The 22,460-nt window shown below is 36.1% G+C and overlaps 1 protein-coding gene across 2 annotated transcripts in view; it reads right to left on the bottom strand.

Moving 5' to 3' along the window:
- Positions 1 to 22,460, bottom strand: part of STAM (signal transducing adaptor molecule) — an 81,682-nt gene that overhangs the window by 56,958 nt on the left and 2,264 nt on the right. Inside the window, exons 2-3 of one of the 2 annotated variants that reach the window (XM_036888978.2) lie at positions 16,845 to 16,910; positions 3,866 to 3,950 (exon numbers count right to left, since the gene is read on the bottom strand). In XM_036888978.2, coding sequence (XP_036744873.1) covers positions 3,866 to 3,950; positions 16,845 to 16,896 — 137 coding nt within the window. In that variant the 5' untranslated portion in view covers positions 16,897 to 16,910. Of the gene's footprint in view, positions 1 to 3,865; positions 3,951 to 12,533; positions 12,777 to 16,844; positions 16,911 to 22,460 lie in introns of those variants that run through there. The other variant, XM_036888986.2, reaches the window with a different exon arrangement.

Raw genomic sequence — 22,460 nt, forward strand, 5'->3', positions numbered from 1 at the left:
ATCAACAAACATAAATACATACACATATACATATAGTTTAAAGAACAGAGTAAGGTTTTTTTAAAGGACTTAAGGAGGGTCTCAAAATACCACTGGAAACCAAATTTCTGGGTCACAGTTCTGACTGATTTCACAATTTTGGATCTTTTCCATCCCCCAAAAATGTTAGAATATTTTCCAAATTACTACAAGTTTAAAAATGATGACTCTTAAAGAAAAGAAAAGACCAAGAGGATTTTTTTAAGTATTCTCCTAGGGAAGAAAGCCTTAAGTTAATATAAAATATTTTATTTTTGCACTAAATATTTCTACAATATACTGCTGATTAAAAATCATTAAAAAAAAAACAAATCTTACTGAAAAAAGAAGTATTTTTCATAAAGTTCCCTTTACTGTCCCTAAATCCACTGTCTTACACAGATCTATATGCTTTACAAAACTACAGATTAACACCAAATGGCAATGCTTTTTTAAAAAAATCTAAAATGTTGCTCTTCTGAAAAATACCTTAATTATTTTTTATTACTAAGTTATCTGAAAATATGCAACCCAATTCTATAGCACTTATCCTTAGGCATCTAGGTACAACACCATAGGATCTCTAAATAATTTTAGAGGCCCACAAAATTTTAATTTCTTTTAAAATAAGAAGGAAAGAAGATGAACTATTAAGTCAAAGATAATGTTTTAATAGATATTAATATGCTGTCCCTATAACAATGCAGTCGTAAAATATTTCTGTTATTTTTTATGGCGAAAGGGACCCATAAAGGCAAAAGTGCCAAGGGTCCATGAAACTCATAATACGGCCCTTCTGTTTACTATTTCCTATTACATAATTATCAAGGGCAGCAAGGAAGTAAAAACACAACTGGATATGATGTAAAGCATTATTCTTAAAAGAGAAATCACACACCTGAGTAAATACTGAGAGTCTGACATTTTTTTAAAAAGCTCAGTAGTATTAAAATATTTAATCCTTTCCAAACAATTCTTTATTAACAAGAGCTATAAAGAGGTATCACATTCCCATAAACAAATAAATGCTTAGAAATTAATTTGGTAAGGATTTAAAGGAACTACAGAGCAGTAAGTATTAAAGAGGAAAAATAAGGAAGAAAAAAGCAAGAAAAGGGAGAGCAGAAAGGAAAAAATATTTATTAAAAGGACAAATAGAACCACCTCTCATTATTTAACTTAGGAAAGTTGAAAATATTTCCTAATTAAATTCATATATTTAGCATAATATCAATTAAAATCCCAAAAGAATAAATGAAATATTAAGGAATATACTGAGAGAATGTTATCTAAATTTGAAAAAATAAAAAAATGAGCATGTATCTAAACCTAGTGATACTAGACAAAAACAAAAAATGGATAAATGGAAAAGTTTTTTACAGCTAGAGAACAGATTGATGGTTGCCAGAGCTGGGTGTGGGGGTGGTCAAAATGGGTGAAGGTGGTCAAAATGTACAAACTTCCAGTTATAAGTAAGCTCTGAGGTTGTAATATACAGCATGAATGGTATAGTTACAATACTTTATATTTGAAAGTTGCTAAGAGAGTAATTTTAAAGTTCTCATCACAAGAAAAAACAGGAAGAACAAATACATGTTTCTAGTCTAACAATGTTAACATGAAGAAAAATTGATCTGTTTATTATATATACATCATACATAATTTCAGATGGGTCACAAGTTTAGTTTTTAACAGGAAAGTATAAAATATTTCTAGTAATGAAAGGCAGTTTGTCTCTTCATTTCAAGCACCTAACCAAATTATTATAAAAAGTGTCTACAAAATGAAGAATACCAAAGTAAAGATAAAAAGATAACCAATTGAGTGGAGAGAGAAGAAGGACTTTGCAAATGGAATGTTAGATAAACTATTATCTCCAAAATACAGAGAGTTGGAGCTAGGTTGATAACCAGTCCTCAACAGACAAACTGTCACAAAATAGGACTTTAAGCAAAAAGACACAAGTTGTACCCATTTAACCATGTGCCAGGCACTATGATAAACACTTTATACATAGTCTCATTCCAAAGTCCATGCTCTCAACCACTAAGCTATTTGCTTCTTTTCCATGTACAACATTTCATGGACCTTTCATTCTACAAATTCTAAATCAACTAGATAGACATAAATTACTGTAATATAAGACAAAACACAAATAAGAATGATTTTGATAGAGTGCTTTGATGATTCAGAGGACCATGGTATGATTTTCACTAAAGAGGATAAGGAAAGACTGTGGAAGAAATGGGCCTAGAAGGGTATGAGACACAGAGATAGAAAGAGAACTATATTCCATGCTGGAGGAACAGAAAGCTTGAGTTGAAAAGCATGGTATGTGCAAGAGAAGTGGAAAATAAATGGTTCAGAGGCCTAGGAGGTTAGATTCAACTCAGTATGGAAGGTAGGGGAGTAATATAATCAGAGTTGTTGTATGGCAACTGGTCAGAAAAAGAGATAGAAATTGGAAAAAATGTCAGACAGTTAAATCACTTGTCTAGGCATAGTAAGCTATGTCTCAAGTGGGGCCAACAGAAATAGAGAAAAAGGAAGAGATATGTAGCACACAGTAGTTACTCAAATTTCAATTAAATTGAGGAGCTAACAGAGTCAGAAATAACAAGACTTACTATACGAAAACATAAAGATAACAAAGGGGATAGATGATGCCATAATGGGAGGCCACATTTCTGGGAACCTGACAGGAGGAGCAAGTTGGGGGCCAACAAAGGGCTAGAATGAAGGGGTAGAAAGGCTCTGAAGACAAACTGCCACCACCTGGTTTGGCCATGTTCAAGGACTGAACTAAGAAGACTTCATAGTACCACCACTGGAGAGATGTTAAGGAGGCAGATTGATAGAATTTAGCGATAAAATTAATGTGGAGGTGACTCTGAGGTTTTAAATGCAAATGAAAAAATAATCTTGTCGTTAACTAAAAACAAAGGAGAAAAAGTAAGTTTAAAGCAAAAAGAAATTTCGGGTTTCTAGAGGGTGTGATTAGGCTCTTTAGTACAATATCCAAAAATAATGCTCTGTCACGGGACTAGTGCTTGGGTAAGAAGAAACACAGCTGAAAATACAGATGTCTCCACATAAAGATACCTCAAAGTGAGATTTCAAAATAAAAAGTATTAGAATAGTAAAAAGTATTACGGAAAAATAGGATCAAAGAAAGTTTAAGGAATAATCTGTATTTAGAAGGGAAGAAAGAAAAGCCAAAGAAGAACTGTCTAAGGTCTAAGATTATCATCAGAAGAATCAAGTGTAATACAGCAGTGTTCCCTAACATTCTTCACATGAAAATACAGAAATATGACATATCTGTGTGGCACAAAGGGGTAAATGAAGCTGTGAATAACTGGATATTATTAGCCCAGAAATTAAGGAAACCATTAATCTGGATACCGATTAATCCATTCACAGCACTGTTTAGAAAGCACTGCATTACCAAAAAGTCTGTATGCCAAAAAGTTTCAGATTCTATTTCCCTAAAACTATCTCTTTTAATAGTCACCAGTTAGTTGGATGGAATTTTGCAGATGTAATGAAGAAAAGAACTGAGAAATAACCACGAAGCTTGGTAAATGAGAATCCACTGATGACTTTAAAAATCAGTGGAAAAAGACTAGATTTCAGGAAACAAATATGGGCAAGGGTGACTGATAACCAACATTGTTACCAGTCATGTTGCCCTAACTGCTTATAAGGAGTAACCTAAATGGGATGATTCTTCAAATATTGCTAGCAAAATCATTCTCTTTTTAAACTGAATTGTGACTGTAATATGCTTTACCTTGTAATTCTTGCTTTACTCATGTTAATAAAAGAATGAAAAAAAAATCCTTACCCAGTACGAGACTGACCAACTTTATCACAAATATCCAAAATGAGGCCCCAGTCCTCAGCAGTATTCATCTCACTGGTTGCTTTCTCTGTATATTACAAAAAGAAATTGCAAAAACATTATTTTTAAAAATCTTTAAGAGGTAAATAACCACATTCAAATTACCAAATTGTAATGCAATCAAGTACCAACAATGAATCAGAATACTTGTCAACCATCTGGTTAATGAAATGTTCAAATCTACCTTTAAAAGGGGATAGATGCACCTTTATTACCTATCACAATTATTTTCCCCATTCATATACCAGTTGCTTGCAACTTTTTATAAAAAAAAGGCCACTGATTTTTCTTAAAAAAGAGTATACAGGTCTACCCCTTTCTACACATAGAAAGACTAAAATAAGAAAACTTTTCATTGTCAAATAATTCTAGTTTTACTTGGCAGTGAAAGAACATGACTTAGCACTGATCTCTGTCAAAATGTTTCAGGTAACTAAGTTAATTAATTATCTACTCTTGCTGATTTTGATTTCTGACAACGGGGAGCAGGAAAATGAACAAAAGAAAACCAACATTAACTGAATGTTTTCCTTTAAATAAAAACTTCACAAATTAAGAACATTAACAGACTTATGGCAGGCTGAACTCAACCACTTAATTTGGTTCCCTCCCTTAATTACAATAAAAGGATTTTTTGAAAGACACACAAGGACAAGGAAAACATGAGAAGTGATAAAAGCAACAATATTTCAAAAGCTATTAACAATATAGATATATAGTAACCTATCAATGTTTAAGTTTCCACAGTATATTGTAAATCCTTGAAAGTAATAACAATTTCTACTTTGGGTAATTCTTTTCAGTATTCATGATATCAGCCTAAGTGCTCAATAAATACTAAATCTATCATGTAACTGCAATATGAATTCATCAAAGTCATTGAAACACATGGACCTTTAATAGCATCCACTTCAATGGTTTTCCAATTTTACTTTTCAGCGCAGAAACACTCCACAACGTAATTCTGATGTTAACTACCTAGAATTGGACCAGACTTCACAGGCTTAGGAACAGAATCTACAAAGCTCCCCTCAAATCAGATGCAAGCAATAATCTGTAGTTCCCAGTCCCTGTCCACCTCCTGAACTGGCTACAAGTTTAGAGGTTCCCACTACCTCCTCAGGTTTGATAATTCACTAAGACAATTTACAGTACTCAGGAAAGCACTTATGACTACAGTTTTATTATAAAAATATACAAATCTTGACCAGCCAAGGAGGACATGAATAGTACAAGGTCTGGGTAACACAGTTTTTGTGCCCTCAGCATGCATCATCCGCCTGGCATATCAATATGCATTACCAACCAGGAATCTCAACCAAGGTTCCGTGTGCAGAGTTTTTATTGGCCTTCTGTTATGGAGGAATGACTGGCCACCTCCTAGAATTCAATCTCCTGCTGTCCCCAATCCTGGAGGTCTGGCTGATGTCATGTGATGCAAAACCCCAAATATCTAATCACAAGGTTTGCCTTTCTGGAGTGACGGCTCCCAGGCTGAATCACCTCATCAGCGTAAACTAAGGTGTCATCCCAGGAGTCCACTATGAATAAGATGCTCCTATCACTCAGGAAACTCCAAGGATTTAAAGGTTCCCTCCCAGAAAACAAAGGCCAGCCAAATTCTTTATTATTTGACACACTCTTTTATGAGAAAATCTTATCTTAAGACAAATACAGTATATAAAGCAAATCCAGGTGGAACTGCTCTAATTAAGGAGTCCCAGAGCCCTACCCAAAAGGCCCCCCACCTTTTGGAAGCCCAAGAAGATTGAGTGAGTCATCCTGAACGATATCCTTCAGTCTAACATTTACTTTATGCTAGAAAAGGAAAGCAAGTTATTACTTTGACCTGGTAGTATATTTAAATAATTAATTCATCATCCTTACTGACTGGTAGCCAAGCAACCTTTTTAAAAGCACAGTGCACTGTTTAAAATACTTATATCTTAAAACTGATTACCTCACTTAAAAATATAATAGCTAAGCTTACTGCAACTTATTAAAAAGTTAATAGTTAACTAGAAATGATAGGCTTATATCTGATTAAATATAAACTGCTCATTTCCACAACTGAGTATGATCTTACAGTTCCTGAATTAAGGCATATCCAGGAGTGGCTGGTATAGTCATTAGCAGATATGCTGAACACACATGAACTACTTCTTTACTTCCCTATGATTAACATGATGAGTACCTGACTCAAACTTATACATATATAGATCAGAGATGTAACCCATTTCAGAACTCTAAAATTGTGCACATTATTTAATGATGCTGCCTCAAGATCAGTAAGAGCAGTAGCACAGTTCTTCGCAGTTATAAAACATTTTAAATCAGAAGATTATAAACTACTAGCACCAGTTTAACATGGTCTTGTGAATAGCAAATAGAGTAAAAACTACTATTTTCTAAGACAAAAACAGGGCTTGTTGGAAAGGGAAAAGTGACCAGCAAAAATAACACAAGACTTGCTTCAAAAGAATCCAAAGCTTCATAAATTATCTCATTTTATCCTCAGATTATTCTTACTCTAACACTCAGAAAGAAGACATTGAGCAATATGCCTAAGCAGTACACAGAAAAATCAAACAGGAAACCCCATTTGAAGTTCAACAGTCTTCTAAATGGATTGGAGAACTTTTTTCTGATAAGCAACTACTTCTGATTTTCCCAAAATTTATGACTACCAAAAATTTGAGGAGGTAAGAAACACTGACAGGACTATTGCCCATCATGTTCAGGCTACAGGAAAAAGACTATCATTCAATCAGTTGGGAGATTTAACAGTTCATCAAAAATGGCCAATGGGGAAAGCAAGTCTTAAAGAAATTATCCCCCGTTTCAGATTATGGTCATCAATTTTTCAAAAATGTTTTACATAATATGTCCTGTCCCACACCCCTGCTCCCACCACCACCACAACTGGAAACTGTACCTACTAAGAAAAGTAACCTGAAGCTTTACTAACCAGAAAGGAAGTAGGGATCAAAGGAACAGCATATAAGCATCTTAGAGAAGAGCACAAAATAGAAATGAAAACTTAAAAGCATTACAAAGAACAGCTTACAGAAGTAAAACAGAAATAGAAGAAACAATGAGTATCTTGTTAACCCAGTGAGTATCAGACCTTTAACCGACCTGTATTCTGAATTTTCACATTTCTCTTGAGTATGTTTTCACAATACTGATGCCACCCCTAAGGATTTGAGTAGCCTCCAAAGGCCTCACATCTATTTCTAACTTTATTATAAGAGGTGCTAAAATACATCCATTGCTTATTATGTCAAGTACTGTTCCCAGTGTTTTACATGCACCATCTCCTTAAAACAACTCTAATGAGGACTAAATGAAGAAAAGGCTGTCAGGGCAGAAGACACACACCTGAAAAAGCAGCAGTGTAAAACCAGTAAGGAAATATGCCTTGAGGAAAATAGTGGAAGGTGAGGCAGAAGGGGGGGAAAGGAACCAAGTGCTAGAATGTCTTACATGCCATGCTGAAAGGTTCAAATTCCTGTGAAAGCTGTAGATTCACTGAAAAATTTTTATTACAGAAGCCATATGATTACATTTACATTTTAGAAGTATCATTATCAGACACCCGAAAAATGACTAGAGATGAACTGGAGGCAGAGACAACAGTTAGAGGCTGCTGTGCTAATCTAACAGAACAATGATGGAAACCTGCCCTACCAGTGGCAATGGGACTAGAACGGACAGGAGGCATGAATGGCAGGAGAGATGAATGGATTCAAGAGCTAACAGGAAGATAAAGCATGCAGACACAACACAGAATCCATGAGGGCATATTCAGTGCACCTGGCACACTGTAGACAGTGTATATTTGTTGTTTGGAACATAAAAAATTGCAATTACAGAAGTCAAAAATGACTTCCCAGATTCTTCACATATGTGACTAAGTAAACTTAGGTACAAGTCATCAGAACAGAGAAAAAAACATAGTTGAGAAGAAATGTTTGAACAGGATTTTGAACATGCCGAATTTGAAGCATTTTCAACTCCAGTAAAGAGTTAGAATGTCTAGAAAAAAATGTGTTTTTAAAGTATTCCTCCTAGCAATTCCATGAGGTAGATGTTTTATCCCCATTTACAAAGGTGGAAAGTGAACTCAAAGAGATTCTGTACTTGCCTGGGTCCACATTTTGCCCACTTACTAATAGCATGTTGCAGCTACAATTTAAACCCAGAGTCCACTGTCTTCCACCATACCATAAGGCAGGAGAGTAATGTCACATTAACATTTACGAAGATCACAGTGGCTGGGTTTTATGATACTGACCAGGCTAACAAAGAGGACTAAAAACATGTCCAAGTCTGGAAAATATGAACTGGTCAAAGCAGTCTGACTAAGAATACAAATATACAATTATAAAAACAAAGATATGATGATTTAGCAGAGGCAGGGTAGTGATTCAAAGATGCCTCCTGGGTTTCAAATCAAGATAACTAGAACATTATAAAATTACCATATAATGAAGGAAGAACCACACTGAAAAGATTCATTTTTCTGATTGATTAATTTTTAGATTATAACAAAACACCAAATAGAAATACAAGACAATAGATCTAGAAAAATACTAGTAATTCATTACTTGATAAATACTCATTGATTGCTTACTATGTGCCAGGTACTATTCCTAAGATATTAAGAATAGAAATTAAAAGTTCTTATCCTTGTAGACTTTATATTCCACACAGGAGACAATCTATCAATTAATTAATGTCAGGTAGCTGAGTATTATAAAAGAAAAATAAAATGGAACAAGGAAACTTAACTAGGGTAAAGATGGGTACTTTTTACAGAAGGTAATTAAAGAAAGCCTCTCTCAGAGGCTCATTTGACAGTCTTGAATGATGTGATGGTCAAAAAGACCTTCAAATACACAGGAGAAGTGTATCCCAGGCCGAAAACAGCACATCATAGATAGAGAGGCAAGAATGAGCTTGGAATGTTCAAACATAAGAAGCTTAGAATCAAAGTGTCTGGAGACCACAATCTTATCAGAGACACAGGAAGGAGCTGGATGTGGGCCACAACAAGGGATTTTGTTTCCTCCGTAAGTGGAATGGGAAGCTACTGGAGGGTTCTGAGCAGGTAAGTGACATTATCTAAGATTTTTAAAAGTTCATTTACTTTTGTAGCTGAGAAATTATTGCAGGAAACAAGAGTGGTAGCAAAGAAACATACTATAGGGCTCCTGCCATAGTCTATGAAGGAGATAATGAGGATTAGAACAAGATAATAGTAGTGACATAAGAACTGATGAGATTCTGGATATATTTTTAAAGTAGAGCCGTAAGATCTTGCTGACAGAACAAACGTGGATTGTGAATTAGAGATGAGTGACAGGAAGTAACAATGGTGCCATCTATTAGAACAGGCAAGAATGGAGGAATGAGCAGGTCTGGGGAAAGAAACCAACAATTATTATCTCTATATCCCATATTAAAGGAAAACTGAGGCATAGTTATCTAAGCAACTAGCCCAAAGTTACACTGCTGGTAAGCAGCAAACCTGGAGACTGACTTCCGGCAGTGCAGCTTCAGACTCTGAATTCTTAACGCTAAGCTAAATCGCCTTCTAGACTCTAAGGGAAAAAAAAGGTTGAGGAAATTCTACAACTGAGCCTGGGGCTCAGTTCAACATTTGGAAGTCAAAAAAAGGAGAAGCCAAAATGCCTAAAAAAGAGCTTAGCAGACAATTAGAAAAAGTTTGGTGTCCTGGAAATGAAGTGAATGAAGTATAACAAAGAGGAATGCTAAATGATCGACAAAGAAATGGATTAGGAGTTGACCATTAGATTTGGCAAGATGGAATTCAGTAGGGACTATGAAATAAAAAGCTTGAAGGAATGAGCTACCTTTGTAATTCAAGAGTTGAATTTAGCAAGAAATAGAACATAGAAAATGAGATTAATTTATTCAACAAATGTTTACTTAATATTTTAGTGCTAAACACCAGTCTGCATGCTGGGAATATAGTACTAAACAAGCCAAACAATATCCATGTCATCATGGAGCTCACATGCTAATAACATGTTAACTATGATCAGTATTCTTCCTCTTTTTATGAAATATTGTATTAAATAAATCAGTTACTAAGTTTCTGATTCACCATTTCAGTTTATGAATAAAGCTGAAGACAATTTTGAAGAAGTACAAAAGTACACTAAAGCTAAGTGGTAAATAATTTTACCAAGTGAGTTAGTAGGAGTACTTTAATATCACTGGCATACTCAATAGACAAAGCTAGAAGGAATATTGTTACATATATTCTACATACTGTATTCCACATGCTACAAAGTGAAAAATTTAAGGCAAGTCTATTCAACTCTCTCCAAGAATTATTTACTAGGAGTCTCTGACAAGGTCTTCTTAGATAGCCTTCCATGACATTCTGATACATGGATCATGAGAACAGAATTGATCCAAATACAAAAACCTGACCAACTTTAAACATTTAGCTTTCCTGGAACAAAACAGTGTCCCTACACTCAAAAAACTTAATGACTAGCAGACTCAATTGACAGATTCTCAAGTCAACATTTATTAAGCACCTACTATGCAGTAACCAGTAAAATAATTAAGGAGCATAATACAGAGTATAATTGTATTAATGCTAAATAACTTGGTAAAGACCAAAAGTGTTGCAGGAATTTTTTAAAAGGATGGAGATTAAAGTGGCTAGAGAAGTGGTTTTCAAATAGGAGGTATTTTATGCCTCCAAGAGACTTTTAGCAATGTTTGGAAACTTTTTAAATCATGCCAGTGCTAATGACATCTGGATGGTAGAGGTCAAGGAATGCTGCCAAACATCCTACACTGGACAGGATAGACCCCCCACAACACAGGTATTTATCTGGTCCAAAAGTCAATAGTGTCACTATGGGAGAAAACCCGGGCAAGAGCCAGGAAATGATTCAGGTATAACAAGCTGAATTCTGAGTTGACCTTTTAGCATGAGAACATGTAGAAAGGTAGAAGAAACAATAGAGGCAAAAGTATAAAAGCAAAAGGAGCCTGTGTTTGAACTGTGTGATGTAGGTCCTGGGAAAAAGGTATGACATTAAGAAAGTTATCTGAATCCAACAGAAATGTGTGTTCAAAAAAGGTAACTGGAGAGTTGGAAGTTAAGATTATATATGGCCATGAAAACTAGATAAAAATGCTGGAAACAGAGAAAGCAGATATTAAGAAATTGTTTTATTCTAAGTATTTGCCATAAGAATTAATAAGCTGTAAAACTGCTTGAGCAGAAATTTCTTTTTCATCACTATCACTGAGCAATGCCCTATAAATAGTGTGTTGTACAAACTTACTAAATTAAAAGCAATTTTTCAATTATTTTTTAAGTATTATTGGTGATCTCTAAAGTTTCATTCATTGTGAAGATTCAGGACATTCATTTTCACTGGAACTACAAAAAACTACAAAATAGAGGCACTATAGCAGACCTTCTACACATTTTATTTCATTGAATCACATACAGAATGTGTTTTTCCCCTCTTTAAAGATGAAGACACTGGGACTCTAAGAGCTTAAGTAACTTGCCCAGTTTGCTCATTCTTAGCTAGGCAGTAGCAGAGATAGGACTGAACCTTTTTCTAGTCTTAACCCAAACCTCCAGCTTCAACAATAGGCTGTAAAAGAGTTCAAAAGCAAAATTCAACACCCACCTTTCATAATTAAAATATCCAAAGATACATAAAGCAACTCTATAAGGCTGTCCTAACGTTTCTTTAGTACACTAAAATTAGACATGGCATCTGGCTTGCCTTCATTCCACACCTGTGTACCAAGTTAGTTCCTAAGGGCATTAAAATCACTCCAAAATTCTCTGGGACCAGAAAAAAACTAAAAAGCTAACCTGTTGAATTGGTATGTTCAGCACCTAAAACCAATGGTTCAGAAAACCCAAAAAATAGCATTTCAAAATCAAATTAGCATTTCAAATTCGAGGTCCTCTTCCACACTTTAAAGTACTGACATCTAGCCTAAAGAGGGCAGCCCAATGGCTCAGATCTAGAATTCGGTTTCAGTTGTTTCAAGTATTCCATTTTCATGTCTCCCAACATTTTTGAGAGTCTACCCTTCACCAGAAGCTCTTGCCTCCTGTTAAAGAGTTCCAAAAAAGATTTAAAAATCCTCTAGGGAGCTAACCTGTAACATTCTCCTAGTTCCAAAAGCTTAGCTAATATTTGATCAGGCAACTTTATCATAGGGTTTACAATCCTACTCTAAGTAAGACATTCCTACCCTAGGTAAGATACTCCTCAGCTCTTAAGTCTGTTCTTCCAGAAGCACTGGCCCAGCACCAGATGCTACACCAGCTGTTCCTCCGAGGCCCTCTACATCAACCCTTTAAGTAGGTTTTTCAAAACCCACAATCCTAACTCAAGGCCCATTTCGCAGGCTGTCTTGAGTCCTATTTCTTTCAAAAACGATGCGCCAAGCCCCTAACCTCCTCCAAACTCTACAAGGAGCCTCAGGAAGGAGAACTTGGCCCTGTCCGGAGGTCCAGAACGCAGGCACACAGCGGCCAGAGTGGGCGTGTGTCCGGCGGGGGCTGACACCGAGCGGCGAAAGGACTCACCAACATCCTGATCGAAGGGATTGGTGGCAAAGAGAGGCATCGCCACTGCGTGCCCAGGTGTCCGCAGAGACTCCCCCTCGACACCACCGGAGTCAGGGTGTGACGTAGGAAGGAAGTCTCCTCAAGCAAAATCAGCAAAACAGACAGACTCCTCAGGGTCTACAACAGCTCCGGCTCTCCCAAACCCCCAGCAACGACGGCGGCAGCGACAGCGACGGCGGCAACAGCAAAGAAGCCGAGAAGGCCCCCCGCCTAGAGCCTGTCGGGAATTTGGGAGAGCACAGCGCTGCCTGACCAAAATCTACCCAGAACTTGTCCCGCCAAAACAGCCCCAACCACAGAGCTCTTCCGCCTGACTTCCCTTTTGACTAGTCCTGCAAGAAAGCGGGAGTAATGCCTCTGTTTTCTGCTTTTGCCATAGCCAGGACTCTCCGGAGGACGGGGTCCTCCAGGCGCGCCGAAGCCAACCAGCGAGCCCGGGAGTGAATCAGAGACAGAAAGAAGGGTCGCTTTGGGTTTGAGCAAGACCCCCGCCTCCTTCCTCACTCCGTTGTCGTAACTTCGTGGTTCCCTAGGAGAGGGATGGAAATTTTCATCTGGGGTCACCTAAGTAAAAAGCCCATGGGTTCAGTTCTCTGTCTGAGGTGACAAGAAACTTGCTTGGACGAAGTCATGTGAGCGGCACGGACTGGCTTGAATCCGCACAGAGGGGAGTGTCAGGGCGCGCGCTCCTCGGAGAGGCTGAGGTAACGCTGGCACCTAAGAGAGTCCCTGAACGCCCGGCTTCAGAGTCCCTGTCGAAAGCACTTGTAGTTGGGCGTTGGCAGCTGCTGACTGTGCAGTCACAGCAGTTGTGGTGATTGGAAAATAAGTTTAACAAGCCAAGTATGTCCACAATAGCCTCCCGCCTAAATCGAGCAAAAACATAGAAAACCGAGAAATGTAGTTAGAATTTGGTTAGACTCCTGACAACGTAAAATGGTTATTTAATAATTTTATTTATGTTTATTTGACAAATTAAATAATTCTCTATGTCATAGAAATGTTAAGGAGCATCTACTAGAGATTTTGCATCCCACTCAGAACAAGTTAGAGCATCTTGCACGCATGTACATTATACCCAAATTAGAGCACTTCCAGATGTAGCATGTAAACAAGTACTACCAGAGAGCCCACTTTCACACTACTATTTAATATTATAATGGTGGTCTTAGTACTAAAGTCGAGATAAAAAGAAAAGGAATATAGGCTTCAGACTTCACTTTGGCCAAGATGGAATAACAGAGACTAGATTTATCCCACCCCCCGCCCCGCCTGGGACAACTGAAAAGCTGGATAAAATATATGAACAAAAGTTTTCATGACACTGGACATCTGGAGCGAAGGACAGTGATTTCTGAGAGATGGGACACAAATGAACTGAGCCTTATGATTGCCCTAGCTTACCTCCTGGATAGATTTTCCAGGTCAGGGCATAGACTGTCAGTCTCCTTGAGATGTGGCCACAGAGCTGGGAGTCCAGAGGGACCCAGGCTGTCAGGGTTTGCAGGGCAGAGTACTGGAGGCATTCTGGAACACAAATACCTGCAATCTAACAAGATAAAAGAAATTGTCTGGCATCCGATCAAAAATTACCAAGGTATCTACACGAAACCTGCTTTAAATATAAGACTATATTGTGGCATATAAAGATAGAACATGCTAACACTATTTTAGAGAAAGCTGAAATAGGTGTATTAATATCAAAGTAGGTTTCAGATCAAAGAATATTACCAGAAATACAAAATGTCACTTTATAATGAAAAAGGGGTCAAATAATCAGAGAACATGACAAACCTAAATGGTTTTACATATAATAATAACATTTCATAGAATATGAAACAAAAACTGGAACTTCTAGAAAAAATAGACAGCTCCACAATTATGTTTGGAAATTTCAACTCCCCTGTCTCAAAAGTGATAGAATAAGTAGGCATAAAATCAATAAGGCTTTAGAAGATTGAACAATACTATAAACCATCTTAAATTAATAGAACATTACATCTGATGAAAGCTGAACACATACTCTTTTCAGGCACATACATTTATCAAGATAGAGAATATTCCAACCCATAAAACAAATCTCAAATTTAAAAAGATTTAAGTCATATAAAGTTTTCTGACTACAATGGAATTAATTTAAATAACAGGATATTTAAAAGTCCCCAGATATTTGGAAACTAACATGCTTCTAAATAGCCCATTGGCCAAAGGAAAAATAAAGATGGAAATTAGAAAGTATTTTGAGTGGACTGAAAATGAAACACAAGATATCAAAATTTGCAGGCAGAAATTAAGACTATTTATAGGGAGCGTATGTACTAGAAAAGAAGAAAGGTCTCAAATTAATTATCTCACCTTTCATTTTAAGAATCTAGGAAAAATAGCAAATGAAATCCCAAGTAAGCATAAGAAGGGAAACCATAAACGAGAAGAAAGCAATGAAAAGAAAATAGAAAAATAAGGAAAATAAAAGCTAGCTTTTTCAAGAGATCAATAAAATTGATAAAACAAGACTGATGAGAAAAAAAGGATACAAATTACGAATTTCAGGAATGAGAGAAGTGACATCAGATGATAAAGGTACCAAAAGGATAATAGGGAATATTGGAACAAACTTTGTACCTATAAACCAAATAGCTTAAAGGAAATGGCTAATTGCTTCAAACGCACAAACTACTAAAGCTCATTAAAGAAATATTTAATCTGAAGAGCTCTATTCTTAATAAAGAAATGTAATTTCATGTTTAAAAACCTTCAACAAAATAACTTCAGGCCTAGATGGATCCACTGGGGATTACAAAGCAGTTGGAGGAAATCTGGGGGTGGAGGGTGTTGATAGACTTATCTAGTCATTAGTGAAATGAACATTAAAACCACAGTGGGATAGCACAACACACATATTAGAACATGTAAAATTTCAAAGACTGAGCCTATCAAGTGTTGGCCAGGATGTGCAGCAACTGAAACTCTTATATAGCTGATGGGAATGTTAAATGGTACATTATTTGGTAGTGGTGATAATTTCATGGATGTATGCATAGGTCAATCCTAATCGTTCATTTTAAATATGTGCAGATTATTCTGTCAATTATACCTCAATAGAGCTTCTAAAAATCACAGAAATTATATCCTTTGTAACAATTTATAATTATGATGACAATTTTTTAGAGTTATGATGAAAAATTTAAGTGAAGGTTAAAGTGTTAAAAAAAACCCTCAGCCCATTCCCCAACTAGATTGCTCCATTTCCCCAGCCTCTCCTAATAGATAATTGTAGAACAGCTGCTGCTGCTGACTGTTTTAACATTTTTTTTGAGCAGATTGGACCAATCTGTATAATGCCAGGGTCTATAAATTGCCTTTTCACAACAAAGATAGTTTTATAATAAATATAAATTCCCTTGATTTATTATAGCTCAATTTATAACTTCTCCTTTTGCCCCCTTTACTATGATAAAAATCATATATTTTCTTTAACCTAATAACCATCAAAGACTGGGTGACCTGGATTAGCAACACTCACTAGCTAGTAATTCTGCCAAATTTACAGTTGGTGTATCCTGCAGGATCTTTGAAAATGAAGACCTCACCAAGGAATCTGCTTCTCCCCAGCACTTGCAATTCAAATACTTTTTTAAGAGGCTTTCATGTATATTAAAATAAGCCATAGACTTTCAAAACAGATGACTTAATTTTGAAGGTAGGTCAAAGTTTCTGGGCACAATTAAAAATGTATATGCTTACTATAGGGAAATTTACAAGAAGAAAGAAAGCATTTTCATTCTAAAGTTTCCTGGGCAATTAACTGTGACTGTGTAGAAAATGTTCCCAAAAGGAACATTTAAAATACTACTTATTGTATTGTGTTTAACATAATTAATGTTTATAATAGCATATGTGTATGTTTTGTTTTATTTTCATGATCAGTTTTGTAAGGTTGTAAGGTATGAAATGATCCTTCAGGAAAGAAGTTCTTATTTTACAACATGCCAAAGAAGAGAAGGATTTTACTTACTAAGATTTGACTTGACAGCCTACAACCAAATTTGTATAATTGGTCGAAATTTAGAGGCGATTCAAGATAATCTCTAGGTAAGGACATCCCTGGGCCTTAGTTTTCACCTCAATAGTCAATTACAATATTGCTTTCAAACTACAGTGCTCAATTTATCATTTTCTAGAGTAAAACCTATGTTTAGAGGTTTCTCACTGTTCACATTTCAGTTCTCATTCATTCTATTTTTTTAAAATTGTATTTCCATTACTCACTTCTGCTGCAGGGCAAAAATATTCTAAATCCACCAGCTTTCTTCTCATTCATTCTTATTGTGATATCTACAAAAAGAAAAACAGGTTAAAAGTCTAAGTTGTTTTTTTCTCTCAAATTAACATCACTTCCCATTAATGATATTGCTGTCATCCTGTTAAAATAACCATACCAAACCTAGTCAACTTTTATTATATGCTAGAAACATGCAATATACATAAGCAACATCACTTAACACAAATCACTACCTCTGATTTCAAGATTTACAATAATCAAGGTAGTATGACATTGGTGTAATGATAGACAAATAGATTAATGGAACAGAATAGATATTTCAGAAATACATCCATACATATATGGACAACAGATTTTTGACAAAGGGACAAAGTCAATTCAGTGGGTAAAGGATAGGTTTTCAGCAAATGATGGTGGAACACCTGGATATCCATAAACACAAATATGAACTTCAGTCTCTATCTCAGAACATAAATTAAATTACAAAATTTTAATTATACAAAAATTAACTTAAAATGGAATATATAGGCCTAACATAGAATTTCAAGCTATTATTAATCTTCCACAAGAAAGCTGGACAAAATCTTTTGTGGCTTTGGTTTAAGCACAGATTCTTACATATAACTACAAAAACAATCTATGGAAAAAATTGGTAAGTAGTACTTCATCAAAATGAAGACCTTTTATATACACACCCAATACAGGAGCACCAACATATGTGAAACAAATACTAACAGAATTAAAGGAGGAAATAGAATGCAACGCATTCGTTCTAGGAGACTTCAACACACCACTCACTCCAAAGGACAGATCCACCAGACAAAAAATAAGTAAGGACACAGAGGCACTGAACAACTCACTAGAACAGATGGACCTAATACACATCTACAGAACTCTACACCCAAAAGCAGCAGGATACACATTCTTCTCAAGCGCACATGGAACATTCTCCAGAATAGACCACATACTAGGCCACAAAAAGAGGCTCAGTAAATTCCAAAAGATTGAAATCCTACCAACCAACTTCTCGGACCACCAAGGAATAAAACTAGAAATAAATTGTACAAAGAAAGCAAAAAGGCTCACAAGCACATGGAAGCTTAACATGCTCCTAAATAATCAATGGATCAATGAACAAATTAAAATAGAGATCAAGCCATATATGGAGACAAATGACAGCAACAACACAAAGCCCCAACTTCTGTGGAACACAGTGAAAGCACTTCTAAGAGGAAAGTATATAGCAATCCAGGCATATTTAAAAAGGGAAGAGCAATCCCAAATGAATAGTCTAAAGTCACAATTATTGAAATTGGAAAAAGAAGAACAAATGAGGCCTAAAGTCAGCAGAAGGAGACACATAATAAAGATAAGAGAAGAAATAAATAAAAATGAGAAAAATAAAACAATAGAAAAAAATCAATGAAACCAAGAGCTGGTTCTTTGAGAAAATAAACAAAATAGATAAGCCTCTAGCCAGACTTATGAAGAGAAAAAGAGAATCAACACACATCAACAGAATCAGAAATGAGAAAGGAAAAATCACGATGGACCCAACAGAAATACAAAGAATTATTAGAGAATATTATGAGAATCTATATGCTAACAAGCTGGAAAACCTTGGAGAAATGGACAACTTCCTAGAAAAATACAACCTTCCAAGACTGACCAAGGAAGAAACACAAAATCTAAACAGACCAATTACCAGCAACGAAATTGAAGCAGTAATCAAAAAACTACCCAAGAGCAAAACCCCCAGGCTAGATGGATTTACCACAGAATTTTATTAGACATACAGAGAAGACATAACACCCATTTTCCTTAAAGTTTTCCAAAAAATAGAAGAGGAGGGAATACTCCCAAACTCATTCTATGAAGCCAACATCACCTAATACCAAAACCAGGCAAAGACCCCACCAAAAAGGAAAATTACAAACCACTATCCCTGATGAACATAGATGCAAAAATACTCAACAAAATATTAGCAAACCGAATTCAAAAATACATCAAGAGGATCATACACCATGACCAAGTGGGATTCATCTCAGGGATACAAGGATGGTACAACATTCAAAAATCTATCAACATCATCCACCACATAAACAAAAAAAAGGACAAAAACCACATGATCATTTCCATAGATGCTGAAAAAGCATTCAACAAAATTCAACATCCATTCATGATAAAAACTCTTAGGAAAATGGGTATAGAGGGCAAGTACCTCAACATAATAAAGGCCATATATGATAAGCCCACAGTCACATCATATTGAACAGTGAGAAGTTGAAAGCTTTTCCTCTAAGATCGGGAACAAGACAGGGATGCCCACTCTCCCCACTGTTATTCAACATAGTACTGGAGGTTCTAGCCATGACAATTAGACAAAACAAAGAAATACAAGGAACCCACATTGGTAGAGAAGAAGTCAAACTGTCACTATTTGCAGATGACATGATATTGTATATAAAAACCCTAAAGACCGCACTCCAAAACTACTAGAATATCGGAATTCAACAAAGTTGCAGGATACAAAATTAATACACAGAAATCTGTGGCTTTCCTATACACTAACAACTAGCAGAAAGAGAAAACAATTCCATTCACAACTGCATCAAAAAGAATGAAATACCTAAGATAAACCTAACCAAGGAAGTGAAAGACCTATACCATGAAAACTACAAGACACTCTTACGAGAAATTAAAGAGGACACTTCCTTGGCAAGGAAGAATTAATATCATCCAAATGGCCATCCTGCCCAAAGCAATATACAGATTTGATGCAGTCCCTACCAAATTACCAACAACATGCTTCAATGAACTAGAACAAATAGTTCAAAAATTCATATGGAAACACCAAAGACCCCAAATAGCCAAAGCAATTCTGAGAAGGAAGAATAAAGTGGGGGGGGGATCTTGTTCCCCAACTTCAAGCTCTACTACAAATCCACAGTAATTAACACAGTTTGGTACTGGCACAAGAACAGAGCCACAGACCAGTGGAACAGAACAGAGACCCCAGATATTAACCCAAACATATATGGTCAATTTATATATAAAGGAGCCATGGACATACAATGGCGAAATGACAGTCTCTTCAACAGATGGTGTTGGCAAAACTGGACAGCTACATGTAAGAGAATGAAACTGGATCACTGTCTAACCCCATACACAAAAGTAAATTCCAAATGGATCAAAGAACTGAGTGTAAGTCATGAAACCATAAAACTCTTGGAAAAAAACAGGCAAAAATCTCTTGGACATAAACATGAGCAACTTCTTCATGAACATATCTCCCTGGGCAAGGGAAACAAAAGCAAAAATGAACAAGTGGGACTGTATCAAGCTGAAAAGCTTCTGTACAGCAAAGGATGCCATCAATAAAACAAAAAGGAACCCTACAGTATGGGAGAATATATTCATAAATGACAGATCTGATGAAGGCTTGGCATCCAAAATATATAGAGCTCATGCACCTCAACAAACAAAAAGCAAATAATCCAATTAAAAGATGGGCATAGGAGCTGAACAGACAATTCTCCAAAGAAGAAATTCAGATGGCCAACAGACACATGAAAAGATGCTCCACATTGCTAGTCATCAGAGAAATGCAAAATTAAAACTACAATGAAATATCACCTCATACCAGTAAGGATCGCCACCATCCAAAAGACAAACAACAACACATGTTGGTGAGGTTGGGGAGAAAGGGGAACCCTCCTACACTGCTGGTGGGAATGCAAATTAGTTCAACCATTGTGGAAAGCAGTATGGAGGTTCCTCAAAAAGTTCAAAATAGAAATACCATTTGACCCAGGAATTCCACTTCTAGGAATTTACCCTAAGAATGCAGCAGCCCAGTTTGAAAAAGACAGATGCACCCCTATGTTTATCGCAGCACTATTTACAATAGCCAAGAAATGGAAGCAACCTAAGTGTCCATCAGTAGATGAATGGATAAAGAAGATGTGGTACATATACACATGGAATATTATTCAGCCATAAGAAGAAAACAAATCCTACCATTTGCAACAACATGGATGGAGCTAGAGGGTATTATGCTCAGTGAAATAAGCCAGGCAGAGAAAGACAGGTACCAAATGATTTCACTCATATGTGGAGTATAAGAACAAAGTAAAACTGAAGGAACAAAAGAGCAGCAGAAGCACAGAACCCAAGAATGGACTAATGGTTACCAAAGAGAAAGGGACTGGGCAGGAGGGTTGGGAAGGGAGGGATAAGGGCAGAGAAAAAGAAAGGGGTCCTTACGATTAGCATGTATAATGGGGGGGGAGTGCATAGGGAGGGGAAGACAAGTAGTGATTCTACAGCATCTTACTATGCTGATTGACAGTGACTGTAATGGGGCTTGTGGGGGGACTTGGTGAAGGGGGGAGTCTAATACCCATAATGTTATTCATGTATTTGTAGATTAATGATAATAAAATGAATTTAAAAAACTGCTGTGAACATTTGTGTCCAAGTTTTTGTGTAGACCTGTTTTTGTTCTCTTGGTTAAATACCTAGGAATGAAATTGCTGGGTCATATGATAAATACTTATATGCTGATCTTTTTTTAAATTTGCCAAATTGTTTTCCAAAGTGGTATTCTCTTGTATGAGAATCCCAATTGCTCCACATCCTTGCCAACAATGAAAAATATTAGATGTAGTGGTATCTCACTGTGGGTTTAATTGCATTTCCCTAATGACTAATAAGATTGAGTATCTTTTCATGTGCTATTGCTCTTTCTGTATCTTCTTAGTGGTCTGTTCAAATCTTCCGGTTGTATTATTGAGTTGCAAGGGTTCTTTATATATTCTGAATACAAGTTCTTTGACAGATAAATGTATTATGAATATTTTCACTTTTTTACTGGTGTCTTTGGGATAACAGAAATTGTACATTTTCATGAAGTTCCAGCTATCTTTTATGATTAGTGGTTTTTCCATTGTGTCTAAATCTTTGCTTTCTCTAAGATTGTAAAGATTCTGCTGCTTTCTTCTAGAAGTTTTATAGTTTTAGCTTTTTTGTTTAGATCTGTGATCCATATCAAATTAATACTTGTCTATGGTGAAATGTGAGGGCCAGGGTTCATTTTTTTCATGTGGATATCCAGTTGCTTCAGCACCACTTGCTGAAGACTTACTTTGGCACCTTTGTTGAGAATCAGTTGACCACATACATAAGGGTCTCGACTGTTTCATTGATACATGTGTCAATCCTTTACCAGTCACACTGTCTAGTAAACTAGAGTTTTATACTAAAATGAAAACAGGTCTGTTTGTGCTCTTTGTTCTTCCTATGTATTTCTGTATAAATTTTAGAGTTTACTTGTCAAAAAATAAGAACTTTCTGCTGGGATATGAGGAGAACTAACATTTTAACAATAATTGAGTCTTCTTCATGAACATGGAATAGCTATTTATTTAGGGCTTCAGTCTCTTTTGGCAGTGATTTAACATTTTTAGTGTGCAGGTCTTGCACATGTTTTGTTAAATTTATCCCTGTATATTTCATGTTTTTGCCTGCTGATGATCACTATATGGTTTTACTGTAAATTTCAATATCCAGTTTTCCAGAATGTAGAAAACTTGACTGTGGTG

The sequence above is a fragment of the Manis pentadactyla genome, chromosome 3, assembly GCF_030020395.1.
Source record: "Manis pentadactyla isolate mManPen7 chromosome 3, mManPen7.hap1, whole genome shotgun sequence".
NCBI classification, from domain to species: Eukaryota; Metazoa; Chordata; class Mammalia; order Pholidota; family Manidae; genus Manis; species Manis pentadactyla.